At 31.7% G+C, this 25,869-nt stretch overlaps 1 protein-coding gene across 3 annotated transcripts; it reads right to left on the bottom strand.

The window, feature by feature from the left end:
• Positions 1-1,236: 1,236 nt before the first annotated feature.
• LOC123223874 (probable transcription factor KAN2) lies at positions 1,237-6,067 on the bottom strand. Of its 3 annotated transcripts, none has more exons than XM_044647330.1 (6): positions 5,055-6,067; positions 4,788-4,864; positions 3,850-3,895; positions 3,586-3,736; positions 2,383-2,443; positions 1,237-1,825 (listed from the first exon to the last, which is right to left on the bottom strand). In XM_044647330.1, exons 1-6 carry the CDS (start codon positions 5,758-5,760, stop codon positions 1,709-1,711), a joined length of 1,158 nt encoding a protein of 385 aa, XP_044503265.1. In that variant the 5' UTR covers positions 5,761-6,067; the 3' UTR covers positions 1,237-1,708. The 3 variants fall into 3 exon arrangements, with proteins under 3 accessions (XP_044503265.1, XP_044503263.1, XP_044503264.1); XM_044647328.1 differs by having other exon boundaries at positions 3,586-3,745; positions 5,055-6,062; XM_044647329.1 differs by having other exon boundaries at positions 2,383-2,440; positions 3,586-3,745; positions 5,055-6,060.
• Positions 6,068-25,869: the final 19,802 nt, after the last annotated feature.

Here is a 25,869-nt window from a genome sequence, read left to right on the forward strand (position 1 = left end):
TCTCTTTTGCCTCCTAAAGAGAAGTTATAAGGCAATTCCCTCTTCCAAAGGTTCCGGCTTTTGCCCAAGATATAAACCCAACTAAAAGTTAACAACTAAAGTTACGGGAGAACCAGATTCAGAAGCTCACCATTTTTGGTGGTTTAATTAGAATATATACAATATACCCACTATGTTGCTGTTGTGTTGATTTAGCAAAAAATTCATTTGCAGTTTGCTGCGTATGACTCGTCGTTTTAGCAAAGAATAATGGTGGAAAGAAGCCTTGTTCTATTTATATTATTTGCAAAATTTATGCTTTTGGACCATATTTGAAAGTATGCACATAACTTACTAAAAATTTCCCATAAGGGCATCAAATGATGTCAGTTTGTCTTTCACTTTACATAAATATGATAAGCTTCTACACTTGAAGATTTGCTGGTTTTAGGATTGAGAAAAGTGGGATGCCATTTTATATAAGGTCATAATCGATTTGCTGTGCCTGTGGACCTTTTTTTGAGAGCTGCCGTATCTCATCATAAGTTATAGTTCCTTTCAAAAATCATCTCTCTATGGACTGATGTTCACTTTGTATTTTATCTTCAAACTCTCCACGTTTATAGGCACTGAAAGACCTCTACATCTGGTAGAAGGTTTTAAGTTAAATTCTTACACATTGATGAAGAATTTGCAAGAAACATTACATTAATTTTTTTGGGTGGTTCTTCATGAATCACCTGCAGTAGTACAGAAGGTGCAGCATGTGGGCGATGACTGAAAAACGTACAGATTGGTCCATTGGTATCAAATCGTAACTAATTTTCAAGCTATATTAGCACATGAAACTTCCTAAACGTTTTATCATTATTTGGCCAAATATATACCAATGACCTAAAATTTTGTACTTGTAGAGAAAGAAACATCTGACTAGAAAACGAAATTTTGGTAGGAATCTCACCATATAAATACTTTATATTCTTGTCTTCCCTTATTCTTCTCTAGACTTTTCCTTCGCTTTTATCAATCATTCTGCTAGAATTTTCTGCTCATCAATGGAATTATTTTGTGGGGTTACAACCCACTTCAATTATCAAGAAAATTTCAGTGGTTTTAAACTGCCTATTTAGTTAACACAATAATTGAGATTGTTGGTTTCTTATTGTAACCTTTAATTCCCAGTTGATATGTTTATATTCTGCTTTCCATTGTTTTTGTTGATAAAGTGTTAAAGCATTACCAACAAGGGAGCAGAAAGAAAACACAAATATAATCCCTTGGTGGAAATTATATAAAATGATAAAATGTGAAGTGGTCTCTCCATTACAATTACCAAGGATCCCTTGATACTTTTAAAGATAGTTAAAGGGTTCGTCACTCTCTATCTAAAGTTGTCTCTTTCTTTCTCTCTCTCTTGAGTGCAAAACATACAAAATCAATTAGATTTCATATTTACGTAGGAATAAAATATTTTGATTTGGATCTCACAGCTTGATTGCTAGCTAGATAGTAATAAGGACATTGGCTTTTCTTCAGCCTCTTCTTTTTGTTGCTTTCTGTCTTTCTTGTCTCCTTGTCCTTCTTTACCTCTCTTTTTTTTTTTTTTTTCTTTTTCTCTTTAGCTTTTCTTTATCTCTCTGATTTTCTCAGCAGGTACCTGATTCTCGTCACTAGCTCCCTTGTGAGAGATTTTTATCATTTCAAAATACCTAGTTTGGAGACGACGATTTCAATGTGGCCTCCCCAAGGTGAACTCAAGATTAGGCTTCTTGGGGCTCGTCCCTGCAAGATTTGGTGAGCTTACATCTGATAGTCCTTCGTAGCTCAAGCGCTTTGGATCCAATTCCTTCCCAAGCCAGAAAACAAATAAATTAATTATTTATAATTTTCAGAAGATAAGTAGGTGAAGTTGAGAATTAAAGGACATTTTGACTCAGAGAAGATAGAATATTTATCAATGAAAGAAGAAACAAAGCTAGCTAGAGTACCATACATCTGCAAGAAATTAAAGAAAGAAAGAAAAAAGCCTGCAAAAGTAATACATCCCTCGTTTGCTTTGCTACTCCCTATACTTATTAATTCATAAACTTCATTATTGTTCATGACTGTTGCATTATTCTTATGCCATTAAACTATACTTTTGATTTTGACCCTAGCTACTTTTAACTCTCATTCATCCTCAGAATTCATCAAATAAAACATCAAAATCTGGCCTTCATGAGTCAACTGGATTAGGTTTTGAGTTAAAGGGCAAATGAGATTAATTATGAAGGCTACAGTAAAGTTTGCACCTAGAGGAATTTAAAGCACTTTATTATCTAGGACTTATTAGAGTAAAAAATTTGTCCCTTAGACTTAACTCTTTCTTCCATTTTTATGAAAACAGTTTGAAACGAGTAGTACCTCAAGAGAAGGGAGGTTTCCATTAGAATCCTTTTGTTTCCCATGCACCCAAGCTTCCCTGCTAGAAAACAACACAATGAGGGAATATTTCCAATCAGTGGAAGCCATGCAGAAGAGAAAAAGAAAATAAAAATATAAAAGAAAAAGCTATCTTTTTATTGTCTTGTTTACAGTTCCTCATCACTTTACATATTATGCTGATTGAAATAAAGTTGAAGCCACCCCCATGTGATTGCCCATTACCCCATAACAGCAAACTGCAGGGAAGTTTCAAAGATCATAGCTTTAATATTAAGATTTCTCACTAATGGGTCCATCCATCAAAGGGTTTATATTGCTAGCTTTGACGCTAAGTTTTCTAAATTCTTGGACCCATTTACTAACCCTAAAATCTGAGCCCACAAAATCCAGAGGAAAGAGATATCTCCATTCTTTAGGTGGATTTGTCAAATAAGGATTCCCTGGTCTTGGAATGGTTGGAGAGAGTTGGTGGTTTCTTTTACTTTCCTTTTCACCCACTACTAGAAGAGATTGTATATATATAATTACCCCATCATGGAGGGCTTACTGTTCACGGTCGTGGACTGACAGAACAAACTAGCGAAATCATCTCTCTTTCTCTTTTTGTGACTTATTGCATGAAACTGTGTTTGTTTGTGAGCGTGAGTGTGTGATGGGAGAGAGAAAAAGACCAAGAGGAAGAGAAGAGATTCTTATTCATATATTTATTTATATTTAAGATAAAACGTTCTTCTGAAATTATTCCTTTTTATGCAAACATATGCTATATTCTTGGCGAACGCTCTTATCAAACATCTATATCTTTTAAGGAACGAAGTTCAAGGACAAGAGGAGAACGAAGCAGATATGAGTTAAAAGTGTTATAATCATCAACTCTCTCTTATGTTTAGTTTTGAACATCATACTTATTTATATTTGAAAAATAACTTGTACCCACTATCAACGATGGAAATCAGATCTTTCTAAGAATTCTCAAACAAACAAAAACAATGGTTTCGGAAGTCATAAAATTTCTTAACCAACTACTGCCGGTAGATTTTATTGGTCACAATGTCAAAAGATCAAACAGTAAGTCAAAATCTTCGGAATTTTTTAACCTCGTTTAGGAAACAAGTGAGATTTTATTTAGGAATCAACCAATGAAATAAAGCTCAAAAGATAGAGAGAGCATAGAAGTTTCACCTCGAAGAATTGCTCCAGAGCCCGTGATATTCCTTCTCTTGATGAACGTTTGGTCTTCCCTGTTGCATAGATAACTCAGGCCTCCTTGGCTGTTGAATATCAAACATCAAATCTTCAGAAGTATCCCCGGATGATCCATTTTCAAAGGCATCTGATTGTCCTGCATAATCAACATTAACGCCCCATTTGTAGAGTACAAATATGATTAACTACATTATTTCTATTATCCTATTGTTAATCATAAATAAAAGACATAAGCAAAACCTGAAGAGGCTGCAGCCCTATCAGTAGTCTTCACAGTTCTATACATCTGAGAAAAAAAAAAAAAAAGAGAAATAATAAACCCTTGTCAAGCTTAATAAAAAGTGCATTAGAATAAGAAAGAGAACATTAATATATATAATCGGATAAAGAACAAAACAAAGGACCAAGATACTGTGATTTAAACTACCGGGTATAGTCTGATACAGTGCACTGAGCAGAAGTACATACCGTAAAATAGATGGAAGATGAATATGAAACTGTGCACAAAGGTATTTATGCTCATATAAATGCATGCAAAAAAGCCAGAGGTGAAAGTAGGTTAACCGTGGTAAAAATAAGGTGGGTTAAACAAACTCATCTGTAGAAGATATCATTGAGAAATGATAGTGTTCTGTACTTTGAGTTTTTTTCTTCCTTATCTCCAGTGAAAGATAAAACGTTTTTAAAGAAAACGGGACTGACTGAGCGTAAACCTGCCTCGCCTTGGTTATGACTTGTTTTGAATTTACTGGGTTTGTCTTATTTGTTTCCTGAAATCGATGGTTCACTTCACTCTCTCTCTCTCTCTCTCTCTTGTTATTGAATTTATATTTTCTTTTTTCTTTTACTTGAGGTGGTTCATACTTCCAAGCAAAAAGCTGTTTATTAGCTTGCAGAACCATCAGATCTAGTAGAAAAAGAAGTGCTAAGGATTTGAGAGACCCTCTGCAAGGAAACATTGGAATTTGTAATCTAAATGCAACTTACACCTTCCAGTAATGTAGGCTCTTAACATACAAATTGAGCTAACAATAACCTCCATTAGCGCTGCATCAAGGACTATACACACTTAAGGAGAGATAAAATTCAAGACTGAAAGTTTATGTAAAATACACAATATATCTTCAAATTAACATTTAAAGGGAACCGATTAAACAGAGAATGAGGCGTATGATTACCTGTAAATGAGATTTAACATGAGCCAAGGTAAGATCTTTGACATCCATTAGCTCAAGAACTGATTTGGGAGTAGCTCCTGAACCCATTAAAGACGAAATAGAAAGAAGAAAATGAGTCAAAAATTTTATCTTGTTGTTAAAAGATGCAAGAGAAATAATATATGTAAAAGATAATACGAGGGAAAAGATAAGAAAAGGAGATAAAAGGAAAGAAAGTAAAAGAGGGGGAAAAAAAAGGAAGAAAGAAGGAAAGAAAATGAAGCATACTTTCATGGCCACCCAATAACTCAACAGCATGAACAAAGCGAGCATGAAGTGTGGTAGTCCACCGCATCCGTGGTGCTCTCATGCTGCGTTTGGCCGGAAACCTCGACATAAATTTCGATCTCATCAAACCTTGGGACTGAAAGGAACTCAAACTAGAGGTACTAGTGTTATTAGTAACCAAAGAAGAAGGGGAAGTGGCTAACGAAGAATCAAAAGGTTGTTGAGGAAATGGGAAAGGAGGAGAAGCAGCAGGAGGATTTTGGTAAACAGGAATTCCCCTTATGGGTCTCAAGAAACCGAGCTCCTGGTTGAGTCCTTGTTGCTGTTGTTGATGATGATGGTGGTGATGATGATGAGGACGATGATAAAGAACTGGGTTATGGAGTTGGTTTTGGTGGTGATTAGGGTACTGGTTTTGGGGAAAAGAGTGAAAAAGATTACCATTACAATTGTTAATATTTTGAAGGAAGTGAAACTGGTTGGAGTTGGACTCTGAAACCCTTGGGTTCGATAAAGAAAGCTCAAAACAACTATCTGGTTTAGCCATTGAAGACATGGAGTTTCTCGAGTCCAGAGCTCTCTTCCAAAGTCCCAAATCCATCTCTCCTTCTTTAGTAGTATTATTTCTTCTCCATGTTGATGTGGGTTTTGTGTTCGGTGGACTGATTTGCAGAGACAAATCTGGTTGAGCTGGGAATAACTCCATCTCAAAATCCCCTTCAAGCTCTCGTTTGCACACGTTTTCTCTCTCCTTTTCACTCTTTCTCCTTGTTTACAAGTTATATATTCCTTGAGAAAAGGAGTGTTTGAAGTGATCTAAGTAAAAGGGTCGATGATTTTTGAGGTAAGGAATTGGTTGAGATGGGATTTGATCAAATTCTAACAGCTAGGGGGAGTGGTTGCAGAGATTTCAGATTGAGAAGAAAGGAAAGCAAAAAAGAAAGATAAAGAGAGAGAGAAAGAAAAGAAAGAGAAGAAATGACAAGGTATGTGAAGTGAATGGTTGTTTCTTTTGTGTGAAGTATATGTGAGAAAATGACACTTGAGGGGCTAATAGTAAGAGAGAGAGTTTGTGTTTCTTTTGTGGACGTGGGGTTATGGTACTACTAGTATGAGAAAGCAAGAAAAAAGATAACACAAAGAAAAATAAAGTAAATTTAAGTCTGGGGACTTATATTTTTATTTTTATTTCTTTTCCTTTTAGACCATAAAAAGAAAGAAAGAAAGAAGATTTCAATGTTAAAAGACTTTTAACGTGTGCATTTGTCTCTCAACAACTTAAACATACTTTTTACTTTCTTTTCTAACCCACACATATTCATCTTTCTCTTTACTGAAACCTATGTCTGTTGAACCTTTTCACAAAACTCTAAATTCAACATTTTTTACTCAACTCAATTAATTACTCAGCCCAGGGTTTTGTTAAACCCACATTTACAACCACTCATTGTGATATGATGAACCCATTATTTTTACATATCAAATCATTTTACTTTCTTGGGTCCACCCCATTTTCATTTTCTCCTTCATTTTCTCCCGATATTCTCTACATCTTCATTATGTAATGTATGGTCCTTCTCAGTGAAGTTAACCGGACAGAGGCATCGAAAAGTCAAATTTACCTTTCTTTACATAAATTAATTACAAAGCAGGTCAATGAGCTGATGGTAAATGTTATTACATGGGCTTTTTTTTAAGAAGAAAATTAATTTATTTTATTTTAAAACTTTCTTTTTGCTTCAGTCACAGTCAGTAATTGGCTCCAGATGTACCATCGACAAAATGTTAAGATGGATTAAATAAGCAGAAAGAGAATGTAGAGCCTATTTTAGACATATAGCATGTATATTTCTAAGGACATGTTTGGCTGGCAAGGTTAAACCATGTGCAAATTAATGCTGCTTACAAAGTCGATAATGTTCAATGTTAAATACATTTACTCACATTTTATTCAAGAACCATGCCCCAAGCCCTACGCTTTTTTTTTTTTTAATGGTGGAAAATTGAAATAATTAAGATGATTAATAAGAGTTGAACTAGTTAGTTAATTTTTGAATAAAAGTGTGTTTTGTGAGAAGAATGAATCCTCAAGTATTGAAATAAAGCAGGTTGTTGTTGAAGTGAATGGCTTCGTGAATTAAGTTAATAGAAGAAAGAAATGGCATTAGGTTAAAAAGGGTGAGTAGCTAATGGAAGAAGTCTGGTTGTTAATAATGTTGTGTGGGGTGTTGATTAAATGATATGGTGCGTATTATTTAGCAACGCACTGTATCACCAACATAAGATATGAGATACCCCTTATTCATTTGGATTGCTCCTTAGTTGTTTCATCTTCTCAAGTAAGGAGTTTTCTAGTTGATGATGATTTGATGGCTTGAAATGTAGATGCCTGTGTTTTCTCACAAGTACAGATCAATGGTTCAAATTCTAAATGACCAAATTTGTCAGCCTAGAATTTTGTTTGTATATAAACAGTTGTAGGAGTTCACTTGTTTTGATTAAGGAATAAAAAGATGAATTTCTAGATATTTATGTATTTTTCTTGTTTCTTTTTTGTGTTGCATTCAAATTAGGATTCTTAGTATTTTAATGGTACTAGAGCCATAAACTTACGTCAAATGGTAGAGCTTTTAGTAGAATCGTGTACTCATAGTTCAAATGAATGTAACAATAACCTAAGTTCTTTGTGTTGTTCTATTTCTTAGCTTGGAAACTTCTTCTATCAAGTTTACATGTGATAATCCACAATTAACTGAGGAGAACTACTGTTACCAGTTTGCTTAGGTGTTGTTTACAGTAGAAGCTCACGAGTTAGAATATCATTTGACATGTTTATCTCATCGTCCTACTCCTTTCATTTTGGTAAAGAATGATTCTAGTACTAGTACCTTATTCTTTACGGAAATGCTATGATAAGCTACTATTAAGCTGAATTTTAGCATCGATTTTTGAAATTTTGTTTAATTATGTGAAGAATGTGGTTTTTTTAGTAAAAGATAAATGGTGTGAGAAGTTGTCCTGAGTAAATGGTGCGCTTTTTGGCTTTTCATAAAACGCAATTGTTTCATTTAAGAAAAATATCAAAAGAAGGAAATAGGAATTGAGAGCTCACTTTGTCTTCTCATTTGGAAAAATAAGGGTTTTAGAATTTTCTTCAACTTGTAGCTGTTGAAGCGAATCGACGACCAAGATTTCATGAATTGAATACTTTTATATTCCAATGGCTAAGATCGTTTATGCATAGTTAGATCCAACTGTCATGGTAAGGATTTTTTTGTATAAATATGTTATAATTCATTGTTAATCCATTGGTGAAAAATAGAGAAGTTATTAAAAAAATTTCCTTTGTGTTTTTATTGTCTAGTGTTTGAGTATTTTTCTTAAGTTGGTATGAGAGCCATTTCTTTGGCTTTAATGTTTGCTTCTTTGTTCTTTGTAACAATGATTGACTCTAGGATAGTTTAGAGCTTTGACTGTTAAGCCAAGATGTTCCCAACACATTCTTATTAGAAACCCGAAATACATGTAAGGAAGGCATGCATGCCAAGACATTCTTGTGCATCAGAACATGAAGATATATGTTGTTGCCATTAGTTTTATTCCCACTTGAAGGAGAAGCTAACCAATGGTGGCCAATGGCTATGCCGAGCTTACAAAGAAGAAGAAATGTTGGTGACATAGGCTATTTTTGAAGAAGAATTATGGGCTTGATTCGGACCAAATGAATGTAAAGACATTGATGAAGCACACTCAAGGGTGAAACTAAAAGCATTTTATGTGCCTTTGTAGTATCTTGATATTCGAAGAATTGGTTAACTCAATTGAAACCTTTTGTTGAATACTTTGGAAATTCAAGAGTAGCTAACTTTGATAAGAATATTTGTCTATTTCCATCTATCCCTTATATTCCTCCTTGTTGCTCCTTAAATGGTTGTTGCGATCACCTATATTATTGCTCGAGCCTATCTTGGTAAGCATTACCTTGAACAGTTTGTTGACGGTTTCTTCTAGTTGACACAATTTATTAGTTATGCCAATTTCCATTCTGCTCATCCTATCTTGTAGTCCCTCTACCCTAATCTTACTAATGAAATTATGTGTAGAACCACTATTAATAAGTGTCATAACATCATATTGTCCCATATTTGCTGCCACCCTCAAGGTTTTAAAGATTGTCTATCCTGTTAGAGCATGCAAGGTGATTTCAGGCTCATATTGCAATTCGATTAGCTCTTACTCCATCTTACCGCCAGTTTCAACATCATTACGATCGTTTCTTTCTAGCAACAACAGTTGAGGTCCTTGACACCTATATCTTGCATCACAATTAAAACAAAGGCCTTGAGCATGCCATTTTTGCATTTCATCCCACAAAACTTGTTTTATTGGAGATATCGGTTTGGCTTTTGATGGGGTTGGAAATTCTAGCGGTGTTCATTTGAGTGGTAGGCGTGTGGATCTCTTTTCACATTTTTATGCAAACTCTATGGTTTATTCTCACCCTAAGAGAATCCTATTTACTTAAGCAATTGTAATTTAGCTTTGATTGAGACCTATCATCAACTTTCACAATTGATACATAAACAAGCTACTCTCATAACTTATGTACTTTAACATTGCAACTAATAAACCCAATGCTAACAAAAAGCAACTATCGTTATTGGAGGTCTCAACTATCATCATTTAACTAGTCTAGTTTCTTGACCCTCTCTTTTTATACTAGTTAATAGTGATGATAATCTGAGTACTGTTAAAAGACCAAATCCATTATATGGTAGTTGGAAACATATCAATTAATGTATAATTAGTTGATTGTTCGGTTCTATTTCTAAACCTATGTTTGGTCAAATATGAAAATGTGAAAGTTTTGTTGATGTTTGATGCTCTTTATAAAACTATATTATAGTAGAATAAAAAATGAGAGTTATGTAGTTTAGGAATAGATTACAAACAATGAAATATGGAAGTATGAGTATTCATGAATTCATGAAAAAGATGCAAAAGGTTGTTGATTCTCTAATAGCTAATGGTCAAATAATAAAATAGGATGAATCAATTAATTGTATAGTAGACGACATAATCCTTAAGTATGACCCTCATAAGTCTATATAACTTTAAAATTAGACTCTACCATAGATATTATCTCCTTAACAAAAGTTGTGTTTGTCTTGCAAAAGTATAAGTAGAGACTTACCAAATGTTCTAGCTATTTCTCATATTTTAATGGTAGCTCTTTGAATTTTGTCAACAGAACTAGAGAAATTAGGACTGGAATGTTCAAGGAAGTGGAAAATGTAGGTGAAGATAATATAAGTTGTCAAAACTATTACATAATTGCCTTTATAAGTTTTGTAAATAATAATCAGATTGGATACAAAAAAGTAATGGTGAGAATAACATTGGCAGAGAAAGAAGAAATGGTTATTTGAAACCAAAACTAATTTGTCAAGTTTATGATAAAAGTGGACACACTGTGCTCCACTATTATCATATATTTGACATCACATGCATGAGAAATAACATATATGGAGGAACTAGTAATGGTAGGAATCTTAGCTTTTAGTAAAAAATCTTTTCTCCTAAATGCAAGGTTATACATTTATGTTGCATGAATAACCATAAGCTTACGAGCATACATGCCTATCACATGAATGTATAGGCATGCATAGTCAGGTGCATGGGTATACATCTTTCCTATGTATGACTCTTTTTATCCTTCACAATAGTACATGAAACCTAAGGGTAAATTTGTAATTTTTGTTTGTGTAATACCATAATTTTTGATACACAAGTGTACACATTTTCCTAAATATGGGGTACGAATAGGTGTACGTGACCTTCGTACATTCATTCAATGTTTGCTAGAGAAATCTTATAGACTATGTAAGGGCATGTACCGTTAGGTGCACAGGTGTGCATGCTATAGGAAAATATAGTTTTCAGGTATGTCACAGTCATGACTAACCTAGGTATGGTCATACATGACATTTAGAAAACCTAATTTATTGTGTTTTTAGGTCTGTTTCATGTATTCTTCAATCTCTAACACTTCAAGACTTAAACTAACTGTCTCTAGTGCCTTAAGTGCATAAAAATTAAGGTTCAATATCATGGATATATCATATGTCAAAATCAAAAAATAGTAAAACCTTATATTATATTTCTACCACTATCAACCACACCTCAAACCTATCCATCATATCATATTTATCATATATCAACTTATTATCCATCACATAATTGAAAATCAAACTTTAAACATACCTATTTCAGGCAACCACCACTGTCAACAAATAATACAACACCATAATAGAAGAAAGTGCATATTTAACATATCATACCACTCATCACAAGGAAATCCAATAACCATCTATGTACATCATCATAGATCGATCATTCCATAATATCATCGCCAAAAACATAATCAAAAGGTCCTACTTAATTGGTTGTTAAAGCTAGATGATTTCCTATAACCTCTTTCATTTCTCTTCTCTTCTTCTTCCTTTGCCCTTTACATCATTGGAAAACCAACTCTTGACAATGATATATATCAACACACGTTCTTTCTTCTCTCTCTGTGAGAAAATGGATAAAAACCACTTCAAAACTTTATAGGATAATGATCCTATAATATAGATTCATGTCTGATAAATAGACAATTTCTATAATCACATGTATGAGTGTGTATCTCTTTTGCACAATTATACATTTCATTTAAAATTATTTATATGGCTCTTATCCACTCAACTGACGTGGAAGACCATGTATAAGCGTACACCGTTCATGCATGGTTGTACATAGGCTTAAAATTAAATACCAACTTGATTTAACTTTTATTTCATGCCACAAATAATGTTAATTCAATTCATGCATAGGATATGACTATTTTACTCTTGAATATACATATAGATGTTATTTATTTTTAAGAAAGAGATATCCCTTAAGGATTTAGGTGAATTGAATTATTTCCTAGGATTGGATACTTATAAAAGGGTAGTAGCATTAAATGTCTATCAAACTAAGTATATATGCCGATAAGTTTTAGATTAAAACCAATATGCACCTCAAAGGAACTATCCCTCAAAGTAAAGTGCTACTAAATCCAATCATGCACGTATAACCATATCAAAATGAATCAAGTAATCTAAGTCAAAATGTACAAAATCCAATATAAATCTAAAATTCCTCAAACATTATTAATCAAAATAATATTATCTCTAATCAAAATCCCTAAGCATTATAAGAAAAATGTCAAAATCAACGTTCACTTGTGTACTAAATAAATCCATATAAATCATATAATCAAAATCATAAAGTCAATATGATTTTAATAAGTCTTTTAGTTGTATATTGCTCCATCACTAACTAGTTGTCTTACATCAATGGCATAGAATTAAACTAAATAGTCAATATTGTGTGATGTTTGTAGTATGAATTGTAAGGGTAGTGCCTTAAAACCAATCAATTTGTATTTGTGAATATTGTAATTAATTTATTTATTAATAAAAGATTTCTATTATTTATTCATAGTAATGTGCATTTAATATGTTCGTAAAATTAATGTCCTTAGAATAATAAAACCATGATGAGGAGATTAGACGACTAATCATGGGAACATTATGAACACATTAGATGGTCAATCTACAAATGTCCATAATCTTGATATTACATTAACGAAGGGCATAAGTAATAAAGATAAGATTATCATAGTGTTGAGTAACTCTACTAAAAGGTGATGACAATTCTCATATGTCAAAGTTGTTAGGTGACAGCTTGCTGTACACATAGATGCATGTTATAGGTATGTTCATTCGATTGACCCAACTTAAGGATTTTCATATGAATGGTTACTCTAGTATCTATGGAATGCATCTTCTAACTTACGAGTAAATGTGATCCTTAGACTTGAGGTCACTAGACCGTCTTGTACAAAGATCAATATGGTTTGACGTTACCTAACATATTACAATAATAGAGACAACCATAAAGGTGGTGATTCATTATATTGAAATTTGTATGGGGGGCAATGGTGGATTAATAAATGATTTGTTACTCCTAAGCATGAGAGAAGGTATCTCAAATGAAAATAGTGAAAGATATCAATGACCACTTGAATCTATGGCCAAAGTAAGATTGGGTTAAAGCCTAATTTAGATTATTCGATCATTGATGTATATAAGTTTATATCAAGAAGTCATTTAGATAAACATGTATCTATATCTCAACATCAAGAGATATCAATCAATAAAGGGACTGTATTGTTCATAACCGTGAAGTTAACAAAACTTAGAGTTATTTACTAACACTTTTTTGATTGGGTGAGCATGATGTCTTGTCAGAAGCCAGTCTTAATTTATGACTAGATTCAACTTAAATTCAGATGTTACTAGTCTAATAGAGAGCTTATAGGTCATACAAAAATAAGAGTCGATTCAGACTTTAGAGGCATAAAGTTATATGAGGATAATCCTAGAGTGTTTGGGTTTAGATGAAATTGAGAATGGACTAGGTTCATTCAATAGAATTGAATTGGCCCAATTTGACTTTTTCCTTACAATGGATGACCACTTATGCTTTATGAATGGTCATGCATGATGAGATAGATTAGAATAATATTTTATCCAAATCCACACTCAAGGATCCAAATAAATCATAAATCATATGGGATAAAGATCAAGGATGAATGTAATACCTGCAAATTCATCTAAGGTTATTATTGTCTTTTGACTTTGATTGTGATTAATTATGTTTGATCATATTGTGTGTGTGAAAAGAGAGGATTCTGTGAGACCTTGAATGCAAGAGGAGTTTTTGGAGATTAATCAAAAGCCACGCGAATACTTGTTTTTAGACTACAAAGGGGAGGTAAGTAGCATGATTTCTTAATCCATTTGATGTTTGGTTCAACCGGTGATATTTCAGCTAGTGTGCAATGTTGATTTAGCACTATTAAACATTATAAATTATGGAGTTATTTGTATGATGTTAAATATGTTGAATTAGAGGATTTGTGGTTAAAGGAATAGAGTTTAATTTTTTTTTTTTTATGGCGTTGGATTGTTTAACATGCTAATGCTTGTCATGGATGGATGCTTAGTATTGATTCATGATTTATGGCAATTTGGTTATGGCTAGATTGTATGAATTAAGGATTGCATTAGTTGTACGGATTGGATAATAGGTTAAAGCATGCTAAGAACTTTTAATATATGTTGTTAAGAATTTGATTCCTTATTTTATACGAGTTTGATTGTAAAATGTATACAAATGGTTGGGACATTATACGATTATTAGTATTTTGTAAATTGGTTGCCAAAAATGTGGTTGAGTGGCCGAAAAAAATATGGATTCGGTGAAGACAAAATTATGGGAAAAAGATGTTACATGCCCTCTATAAGGAATATATGATCGTGTATATTTGGGCAAAATTATTCTCATGTTAAGTGGAAGCCATAAGTGTGTGAATTTAAGAATAAATCTATGCCTATATGGTATGGGACACATGACCATGCATCCTACCCAAATTACATGCCTTTGTATATGATATTTATGTTGTGAAGGTTCAATGTTACTCCCCTGTGTATGGAAGATACACCCTCGTGTATAATTGCAAAGTTTGAAGGTAAAGACATAAGAGAATTGCAATGATAATATAAAGTTTCTAAACTCGTTGATGGGTATGGAAATGATTGTTCTTTTCCTATAAGGGAAGATTATGATGAAATATAATATGAGGCCCTAACGAACGTGAATATAAAAAATAAGGCCAAAACAAAGGCAATACAATGTGAAAATTGAATAAATATGTCAGACTATGTGAAAAATGGCACAAACAGTAATTTGCATGTACCTGAAGTCAAAAAAACTTGAAAACTCTAACCAAGATACCAGTTTTACACATATGTTCATGAACATGCAAAACACTCATAAGGTGTTTTAAAATTTATACCTGTATTAATAACTCCTCTAAATCTTCACATAACTTGAGATTAAATGTTATTTAACCTTTAAGAGGTGGTGCATTGGTATCCACACGAAGCACAACCACAAGCAAAGGAAATCCAGGCGAAAAGGCTACTAAGACTTTTGATTGAACTCTCAGTGTTCATAAAAAAAAAAAGGAAAATAAAGGAATGACGACTGGGTTTCACTTTGTGTATATTGTGTATTATTTAACAAAAACTTATGTCTTTTATTTTATATGTGTAGGTGTCTTAGCACAGTTGAAATTCCAAGCATGCATGACACCCTCAACATACATACATGGTTGGCATGTAAAATACTCAACCAACATATTTCACTTGTACGTTTTGGCACACTTAAGTATGCCAATCGATAAGCTTAATTGCACACACAGTTGGCACACTTAAGTGTTCCAGTCAGCAAGCTTTAACACTTGCATGGTTGGCACACTTAAATGTGCCAATTGGTAAGCTTTACTTCATGGTGTGGGCAGACATCATGCATTTGCAATCTCTCAAATTGGGCAAACCCAATGCACAGATGGCACTTGGTTAAGACATAATCAAACCTAAGCCCTCTCAACCCATTGGGCAAACCTAATCCATTCGCGATCTCTCTCTCAACCCTAAATATCAATATTGTCAATAAACAATCTACTCTTTTGAGTTTAATTCAATTTCTTTATACATGTGACCCATAAACTCTCCTTCAAACTAGTAGTATATAAATTCAAGGTGAATCCAAACATAAATCAAAATTGGCCTCTAACAAAACATTTTGACTACCCGGACGATAAAATGTTAGTAGACATCTTTTAAGCTTTTATAACATCATAATTAAGTGTAATTAAATCTTTTCATCAACCAATATCTCTCGAGGTTAAGACATAGAAATACATCTATCTTAGTGATTTTTTGATATGAACTAACACACATCACTGACTAATATGGATTAGGTTATAACCTCATTCTACTGTAGCCATATATTCAAACAATCATAGATATCTTTTAGTATTCTCATATGAGATATCTTCCTCTGTGTTTAAAAGTAACGAATCCTTTATTGATCAATCATAACCTTTATGTATTTCATGATATGGTCGATTATTATCTTTATAGTTACTTTGATTTTGATGGCATGCTAAATAACGTTAAGTCATACCGATCTTTACACAAGATCATCTAGCGACCTCAAGTCAAAGAATCACATGCACGTACGGTGTTCAAAGGATTTATTCTATAGACACTAGAACAACCATCCATATGGATATTCCCTAGTTGGGTTAGCCCAATGAACATGTCTACAACATGCACCCATGTGTTATACTAAACTGTCTATAACAACTTTAACAAGTGAAAACTATTGCCATATTTGGTGGAGTCGCTTAACACTATGATAATTTCGTCATCATTACATATGTTCTCATTCATTCCAATTTTTGAATCACAAACATTTCTAGAATGGTCACTAAAAGTGTGTATAAGGTTCCCTAATTAGTCATATGATCCTCTTGTCACGGTTATACCATTCTAAGGATATGTTATTCTTATAATCATATAAATAGTCAACATATGAATTGAATTACAATCAATCATTTTATTAATTATTAATATAAAATTACATTCACAAATGTCAAATTCAATTAGCTCTAAGGCACATACTTTAAGAAAATTTTAATGGATATGGCCAAGTTCATGATAAGTTTTTACATATATACTCTTATCTTTCTAAGGTTATGCCTTGGAAACAACTGCTTACGTACTAAATTATGTCTTGTCCAAGTTTGAGGACAAAACTCCATATAAGTTATAGACTAGACGAAATCTCAATCTAAATTACTTAAGCCTTATTCCAAGAAATTGACTTCAAACAAGTCAAGCGTTAAATCTTAAAAGTGTATTTTTGCAGATTACTCGAAGGAAACTAAGGATTACTACTTCTACCATTTGAAAGAACAAAAGGTCTTTGTTGCTCAAACTAATGTTTTCCTCGAGAGAGACAGTGGGAAGAAGGTAGAACTTAATAAAGTTCTACTACCATAAGATACCATAAACATTAGATAAGATAGAGAAAAGGTCATTCTAACTAAGGTGAAATATAATGAACCAATTTAGCACATATATAAACTATGTAGGTCTAGCCAAGTACACCACGAGTCTGAGAGATTTGATTTTCTTATGACTTGGTTTGGTGACAAACTGGTCATCCATGATGACAAGTCTATAATATATGTTGTTGTTATTGTATTAAGTTTAGACTTCGAGAGATGGCTTGAAGCCATGAAGTCTAAGATCAGTTTTATACACCAAAACAAAGTATGGTCTTTGATAGATCCACCTGAAGGGGTAAAACAAATAATATGTAAAAGGGTTTTCAAAAAGAAAATTAAAATGGAAATTAACATATAAACCTATAAAGCACGACTGGTTGTTGAAGGTTTCACTTGACTATGAGCAAACCTTTTTGCCAATTGTGATGCTTAAGTCTATCAAGATTATGCTTGTGATTGTTGCATACCACAATTATGAAATTTGGCATAAGGATGTCATGATCATCTTCCAAAATGATAACCTTTAGAGAATGTGTGTGCAACACAATTTGATGGTTTCATTCTTACTAGATAGGCTGGTAAGGTATGCAAATTGCAAAGGTCCATTTATAGAGTCAAGCAAGCTTTGAAGAGCTAGAATATTTATTTTGATGAAGTTGTTCATGAGTTTAGTTTCATTATAAACAAAGATGATCAGTGTGTGTACAAGAAGGTCAATGATAACGTAATTACATTTTTTATATTGTATGTTGATGACATATTGATTATTAGAAATGTATACCAAACTTGCAATCGGTAAAGACTTGGTTATCCTCATAAAATGACATATTGATTATTAGAAATGTTTCTTCACAAAATATTTTGAAGAAATAGTCTACATCCTCGACATTAAGATTTATCGTGATAGATCACATAGGTTGCTTAAATTGAGTTAAAGCATATACAAACTAGATTTAGTATATAAGAATCTAAGAAAGATTCCTACCAATGTCCCATGGCATATATCTCTTAAAAGAGATGTGTACCCAAATATAATTTGAAATGGATAAGATAAGTTGAATCTCATATGCATTTGCTATAGGATTGATCATGGATGTCATGTCATATATGAAGGTTGATATCTTTTACACTTTGAGCAATTATAGTAGATATCAATTTGATTCAAGTGAAAAATATTAGACAACTATCATAAACATATTGAAATACCTAAGAATAACTAAGGATGCATTCTTGATTTATGGAAAAGACTTGAGAGGATACAGTGATGCTGGTTTTCAAACTAATTGAGATAATTTTAAATCTCAATCAAGATTCTTTTTTTAATAACAGTGCACTTAGCTAGAAAAGCTCCAAGTAAAGTACAATAATTATTCTACAATAGAGTTTGAGTACATTGCCCTCTCCTAAGCGACAAAGAAAGTTTTTTTGATTAAAAAGTTTATCATAAAATTTGGAGTGTTTTCAATATTGCCAAACCAATTGACCTCTAGTACAATAACAATGGAGTCATTGCTTAAGTAAAGGAACTACAATCTCACTAGTGGTCTCATACTCAAATAATATCACTTAATTTGAGAGATCATTCAATATAAAGATATACAAACTGCAAAGGTTGACACAGATGGCAATTTGACAGACCTATTGACCAAGTCTCTATTGCAAAAAAAGCATGATAGTCATATAGTCACATATGACATTAGACATACAGCGATTGACTATAATACAAGTAGGAGATAGTTAGGATAGTACCTTAGAGCCAATCGATTTATATTTGTAAACATTGAAATTAATTTATTTGCTAATAAAAGATTTCTATTATTTATTTATATTAATGTATATTTAATGTGTTAGTAAAAACAATAAATCCTTAGAGTGGTAAAACTGTGACAAAGGAATCAAACAACTAATCATGGAAACCATTTCAACACATTAGGTGGTCATTCTATAAATGTCCATAATTTTGAGATTACATTAACCAAAGGCAAAAGTAGGGTTAATTTGAGTCAACTTGTTTGAGCTTGATCATGAGCTCAACTTGAACAAGCCTGAAATGAGTTTAGCTTAAGCGAGCTCAAGCTCAGGCTTAAACTTTAAGGGTCCTTAGCTTGTAAAGCTCACAAGCCTAAAAAGTTTGATATGAATTGACTAAAATGATATTATTTTAACTAATACATATCAAAATGACATCATTTTAGTATCAAGCTAAGATACAAGTTTGATTCAAACTCAAAATCAAATTGAACTAGAGTTTAAGTCCTCTCAAACGAGTCACACATAAACACCTTTGAAGCAAGCTTGAGCTTGGCTAAACTAAAATGAGTTGAGCTTTAGCTTAGCTCAGCTCGAATCCAGCTTAGGTATAAGTAATAAAGATGAGATTATCATGTTGTTGAACAACTTTACTAAAAAAATGGTGAAGGTTCTCATGTGTCAGAATTGCTAGCCAAAAACTTGGTGTAGCACATAAGTGCACGTTGTAAATGTGTTCATTAGATTGACCTAACCTAAGGAGTTCGTATAAATGGTTGCTTTAGTGTCTATGGAATACATTCTCTAACTCACGAGTACATATGATCTTCAGACTTGAGTTCATCAAACCGTCTCATACAAGGATTGATATGGTTTGATGCTACCTAACAGGTCGTAATAAAGGTAACCATAAATATGATGATTGGTCATACCAAGATCTATATAGAGATTATGATGGATTAATAAAATATTCATCTCTCTTAAGCACGGGAGAATATATCTCAAAATAAGAATACTAAAAGACATCGATAATTACTCAAATTTATGACTACAGTAAGATTAGGTTAGAGTCTGATTTGAATTATTTAGTCATTAATATGTATCAGTTCATATAAAGGAGTCATTGAGATAGACACGTATTTATGTTGCAACCTTGAGAGATATTAGTTGATGAAGAGATTGTATTATACAAAATCGTGAAGTTGATAAGGTTAAGGATGAATGATCGTTCATTTGACAATGAAACATTGTTTGTGGCATCTTATAAATAAAGATGCAATTTTACAATTTTACAATTTTACATCTTTACACACATAACCAAAGGTGAACACTTGTCACTCAACACTCCTTCCTCATGCATCAAGTCTACAGACTTTTTTGCACATGTTTAGCCTCCCTCTATTTATACTCTATATAGATACCAATGTGTCTCCCTACCATGGGTTGGAAAGTAAACCTATTGTCACAAATAGACCAAATAAGTCATGTAACACAAGTAATATGTTCTAAACATCTTCTGGTTACTTTACCATGTTTATGAGTAACTTTTCCTAAAACGTGATCCAAAGGGGGTTTTCAAGTTATTTGAAAATTTTTAAAGTATATTCCATTGCCCTCACCAGTATTCAATAACCTGAAACTTTCTTACAAGGATAAATACTAATGTTGTGTGATCTTTGGCATAAGATTGAAATTATGTGTTACTGTTATGTCATCTTAGCATAAGGTGCTAATGTTGTGTGACATTTGGTCTAAAATAAAATACAGTGCTACTATTGTGTGATATTTAACACAAGGTGTCAATGTTGTGTGATCTTTTTCATGGGTTTATTAGTTATTATTGTGTTATCTCAAGCTTATGAACCCAATGTGAAAGCATAAGAGATGTCATGTGATGCTTATTAGATATTTCACACATACACACACCCTATGAGAGTATTCATAACTAAAGGTGTCAATTTAGTATTCTATGTATATTATGGGCATAAGAAAGAGGATTGCACCAATTTATTCTTCATGTGACTAATGAGATGCTTAATGCAAATGCTTGTGATAGAGGTTACCTTTGGGTAGCTTTTAAGCAATCCATGTATATCGTGTGATTAAAAATGAGGAATATGATACCTTATCCATCATGTAGCTAGGGTATCTATGCTTTTATAACCTTGTTCGACTGGTAAATCTATATGGAGAAAAGAAATGCTTGAGAAAGAGATAAATATATCATTCTTTCATAAGATGATGAGATATGATTGATGAAGCATATTATTATAGAGAGAAATAGTAGAGAGGATAACCTTGATGACGTAGCTATGTGTAATAAATATGTTGATAAGAAGAGATAAGTGTAATTTCATTGAGAGAAGGGATAAGAGTGTAGCCCTGATTATGTTGATAAGTTTATGTGCATAATCATGCTAAAATTAGAACATTGAAACACAATTGAATTATGTGACATATGAAGGTACTTGATAATTCACCTATTTATTAGGTTTTTGGCACTCATGTGTTCTATTTTTTATTATTTTAATTATAAGTAGGAGGTGAATTAGCAAAGCTACAAGAAGAGTACAAGATAGTTAGGTGAGGTTGCATGAAGAAGGATCATCAAACCGTTTATGCTTGCGTCATAATATTATATATTTTCAAATTGTTTGTGTATTGAGTTCACTTTATACATGTTTATTATGTATGGATGGTGAGTATTTGGATTTATTTTATGATAGACATCTTTACATGCTTTTTAATAAGTTTTCCTTTAACTCATTTATGAAGTTGTTTTGTATTTAAATAGTATTATGTACACAAATAATGAGTACAAATTTATGTAAAAATGATGATATGTCATTATATGATTGAATGTTATTTTATCCCTAATTCGACATCATCCAATCAAATGATGATATGTCATTCATGTTATTATGGAGATCAATGTCTAATGGGTTGCTTCTGTTCATTATTGTTTAATAAAAGTTTGTACATTTTTTGATAACTTGTCTTTTGTAGAAAGATACTTTTTTATGATAGTAAGTCCCTTTCACCTTAAATTGGATGTCTTAATGTTAATTTCAGATTAAAAAATGTTAACAATTTAATCCTTATCGATTAATTTCTCTTTCCAAATTTTGCGTAGGCCAAAAGACTTATTCCCACTGAAGGTTTAGTGTATTCTTAAACTCTCACATATGAAATTTCAAAAATCTAAATACTCACAATTCTATTAAAATCTCAGTTAGGTTTAAGAGTAAAAATGTCATTTACAAAAATATTTAAAAAACTAAAATTCTATCACATTCACCCTGCCTCCTTAGTTTAAAAATCTAATAATTTGTCTTTACCTAAATATTAAAAATTTAACATTTTCCCCTTAAGGTTTTCTTTTCTTCTCTGGTCATCTCTATTTCGACCGACAATCGACCCTTTCCACCTATCTTCTCATTTTGGTCTTTCCTACCCATCTCTCTTTCCCAATCAACACTACTTGAGCGCTCATTCATCATCCAAAAGACAAATGATTCGTTTAGATGAATCATCTTCTTCTAGACAAATTGTTCATCTTCTAGACAACAAATAAGTGTTAGGATGGTGTCGATAGAGAAAGAGAGATGGGTGGGAAGGCTAAAATAGGAAGATCGATGGGACAGGCTGGTTGTTGGTCAGAATGGAGGTGGCTGAAGAAGAAAAGAGAATCTTGGGGCAAAATGTTAAATTTTCAAACTTTTGATAGAGGAAAATTATTAGATTTTTAAACTAAGAGGGGAATGTGAGAAAATTTTAGTTTTTTAATATATTTTTTATAAATAACATTTTTACATTTAACTTTAACTGAAAATTTTAACAGAAGAGTAAATATTTAGGTTTTTAAGCTTTATGAGTGGAAGTTTTGGAATGTACTAAACCTTATATAGGAATAATTCTTTTAGCCTTTCGCATAATATTATCTTGCCCTTCTTGTTAAATATTATTTTCTGTTTAAAATAAGAAATTTAAAAAAAAAAAGAAGCTGTTAAGAACAGTATAGGCTTAACAAGATAAGTGGTTCAACTTTGGCATTACAACATAATTACTTAATATCAGATAATTCAATTTTTTTATATAAAACATAAGATTATACCAATAATTTTTTTTTAATCTTTAGTATATTAGTCCCAAATAGGTGATTTTTTTTTTTACAATATCTTTATTAATAATTAAATATATACCAAGCAGATCCTTTACGTTATTTCTAATTAAGGTATGTTGCATTACATTTCAAGGCTTCTTTGATTATCACCTCGAGATAGGGACTAAACTGTGCAATTAGATAATATTTTATGAAAGTGTTTCTATTCATTATCTTGTTTTTGTAATTTTCTTTTATTCCAACTTCTAATTTGGCACATGCTTTTGATATTTCTAAATAATAAAACATATGTCAAAACATAATTGATTTGCATGATTTTTTTTTTTTTTATGATTGGAAAATTCGCAATAGAGAATGATGGTATATAATTATTTTGGTAGATCAAAGAATGCACAAGTTTATCATGTCTACTATCAGCTAGACATGTAATATTTCAAAAACAATTAGTCACATTATTTGTTAAGATTTAATACATACATATTGTTGTATATTCATTTAAACCCTAGGAGGAAATGGTGATTTTTCAAACTTTGAGTGAGAGGAAAAATTGTTAGATTTTGAAGTTAGAGGGAAATGCGATAAATTTTAAGTTTTTTAAAATATTTTTGTTAAATAACAATTTTACCTCTAATACTAACTGTAAAAATTAACAAATGAGTAAATGTTTGAGATTTTTAAAATTAATATGTGAAAATTTAGAAAAACACTAATCTTTAGGTAAAAATAAGTCCTTTGGCCTATTTAGTTATACGGATGGAAGAAATATTTGGCATTAAAATTAGACTAGTAATTATGATATGAATTGTCATATTAATATGGTGTTATTTGTCACCATTAATAATTAGATCATGAATTTTATTGATAAGAAAAATTATGTCACCATGATATAACAAAAGAAGTATTATTTCTTTATGTTTGTACTATAATATGTGTATACTAATAAAATAGAAAGTAATATTATATGTATTAATAGTTATCATGTGTCAATATGTGATTGAGTGATCTAACTATAATTTTATATCTAATTTAAAATCATTCAATCATATAATGATATGCCAATCTGTCAATATCTATTCATTCATACATAAAATATTATTATAAAAGAAGAGTCTTAATACTGTTTTTGGTGTGCATTGAGACTCACTTTTAAGAAATTAAGCTATTTTTCCATAATTTTATTTCATTCTATCTTATATTATGACTTCTCTTTACCATATATAAAATAGTTCTTGAATGACTACAATAAAATTTGCACATTCCCTTCTATACTGTAATAAAACTTTATTTCACTGAGTAATTGATCAATCCTTAAAAAATAAATAATATATTTTTTTTTTATTCATAACTATTCATTTCAAGTTTTTGGACTTCATCCTTTGCATGTTGTCTTTAAATGCTAGAGTGTAAGATATTATCTCCGATAGTTCTTAGATTTTTCCGTATAGTATCCCAAAACTCCAACATATATGAACTTGATTTCCATTACATTACAAATACGGGTTCCTAGCCCTTACATCTAAAAGACTCACTTATCAGGTAAGTTCTCCTTTGACTCAACCTAGGATTTATTGAGAAAAAGGCAGAGAGCGAATTCCATTCACCATCTTTTATGGTTCCTAAGACGTATCTCAAGGCAATCCTTTATTGGTCGGTTGGCCTTCTTGGGAAGATTTCTCACCATAGATCATCTCTAGGCCCATGACTTTATTACATCATTTGAGTGTGTGTTATGCAAATCCTCTTCTGAATCTTAATCATGCTTTCAACTCCTATGTAGAGAATGAATTCTTAGCCAAAACACTTATGACCTGGTAAGTTCTCCTGTGATTCTCTTTGCTTTAGTACATTGGCAAGCACATTCATCGCAAAGATGACTTCAAGAATTGCATTGATAGTCCTCTCAACCACAATATATTTCTTATGGTATGAGTAAAATAACTGGATATTCTACCAGTAATATAACTCTCACATAACCATTATTACTAATATTTGCAATATTATTTGAGCCAAGATTCATGACATATAACCTCTAAGATTGAGATTTCATCATAGCTTGGAGTCATTTAACAGATACTTTGATTTTCATTGTTTGTTTGAACCCTTGCTTTTTAATTTTAACCATAACCTCTTATTGGCATTGAACTCCCACCTTTGATCTACAATGGTAAAGGGGAGATTTTGAGTCCTTGTGTTTAGGTTATATCCCTTATATTTTGTATATTATTTTCATTTATATATATATATATATATATATATATATATATATATATATATAATTAACTTCTTTTTTCAAAGGAGTTTTCTGTCTAAAAAAGGAAATTCACATAAACTTTTCTTGAAAGGGAATTCTTTGTTTGGTGACATGTTAAAGTGATTGAAACAGTTGAGATGCAAAAATCTTTCTAGTTTATGCCATAAATCTTTCAATCGTGTGACTTTCAACTAGATGGTTTTTTTAATACATAGAAATAAAGTTATTTTTAATTTTCCTCTACATAAAGTATGCACGAACGGTTTCTACTTTCCTTTAGCATATACATACATACATACATACATACATACATACATATATATATATATATAGACATTATCTCAGATAAAATGACAGGATTAACTTGATTAAGATAGTGGAGACCTCATGGGTAGATTCATTTTAATTCCAATGCCTTCCCTTTTACCTTCCTTTCTTCTCTTAAATGGAGAAAAATTATAAATAATATCCATAGAAATTAGGATGAAAATACCCATAAAATATCTTATCCAATAATTTAGTAGTAGTGACTATATGATAGAAAAACTATCTCTAATCACTTTTCCTTATTCAACTAAATAACAAATTAAACTTAAAAAATAAATAATTTATTTTAATAAAATTAAGATTGTAAAATTTAATAATAGATATCTAGTTGTGATTTTCTGGGAGGGATGTT

The sequence above is a fragment of the Mangifera indica genome, chromosome 8 (assembly GCF_011075055.1).
Source record: "Mangifera indica cultivar Alphonso chromosome 8, CATAS_Mindica_2.1, whole genome shotgun sequence".
NCBI classification, from domain to species: domain Eukaryota; kingdom Viridiplantae; phylum Streptophyta; class Magnoliopsida; order Sapindales; family Anacardiaceae; genus Mangifera; species Mangifera indica.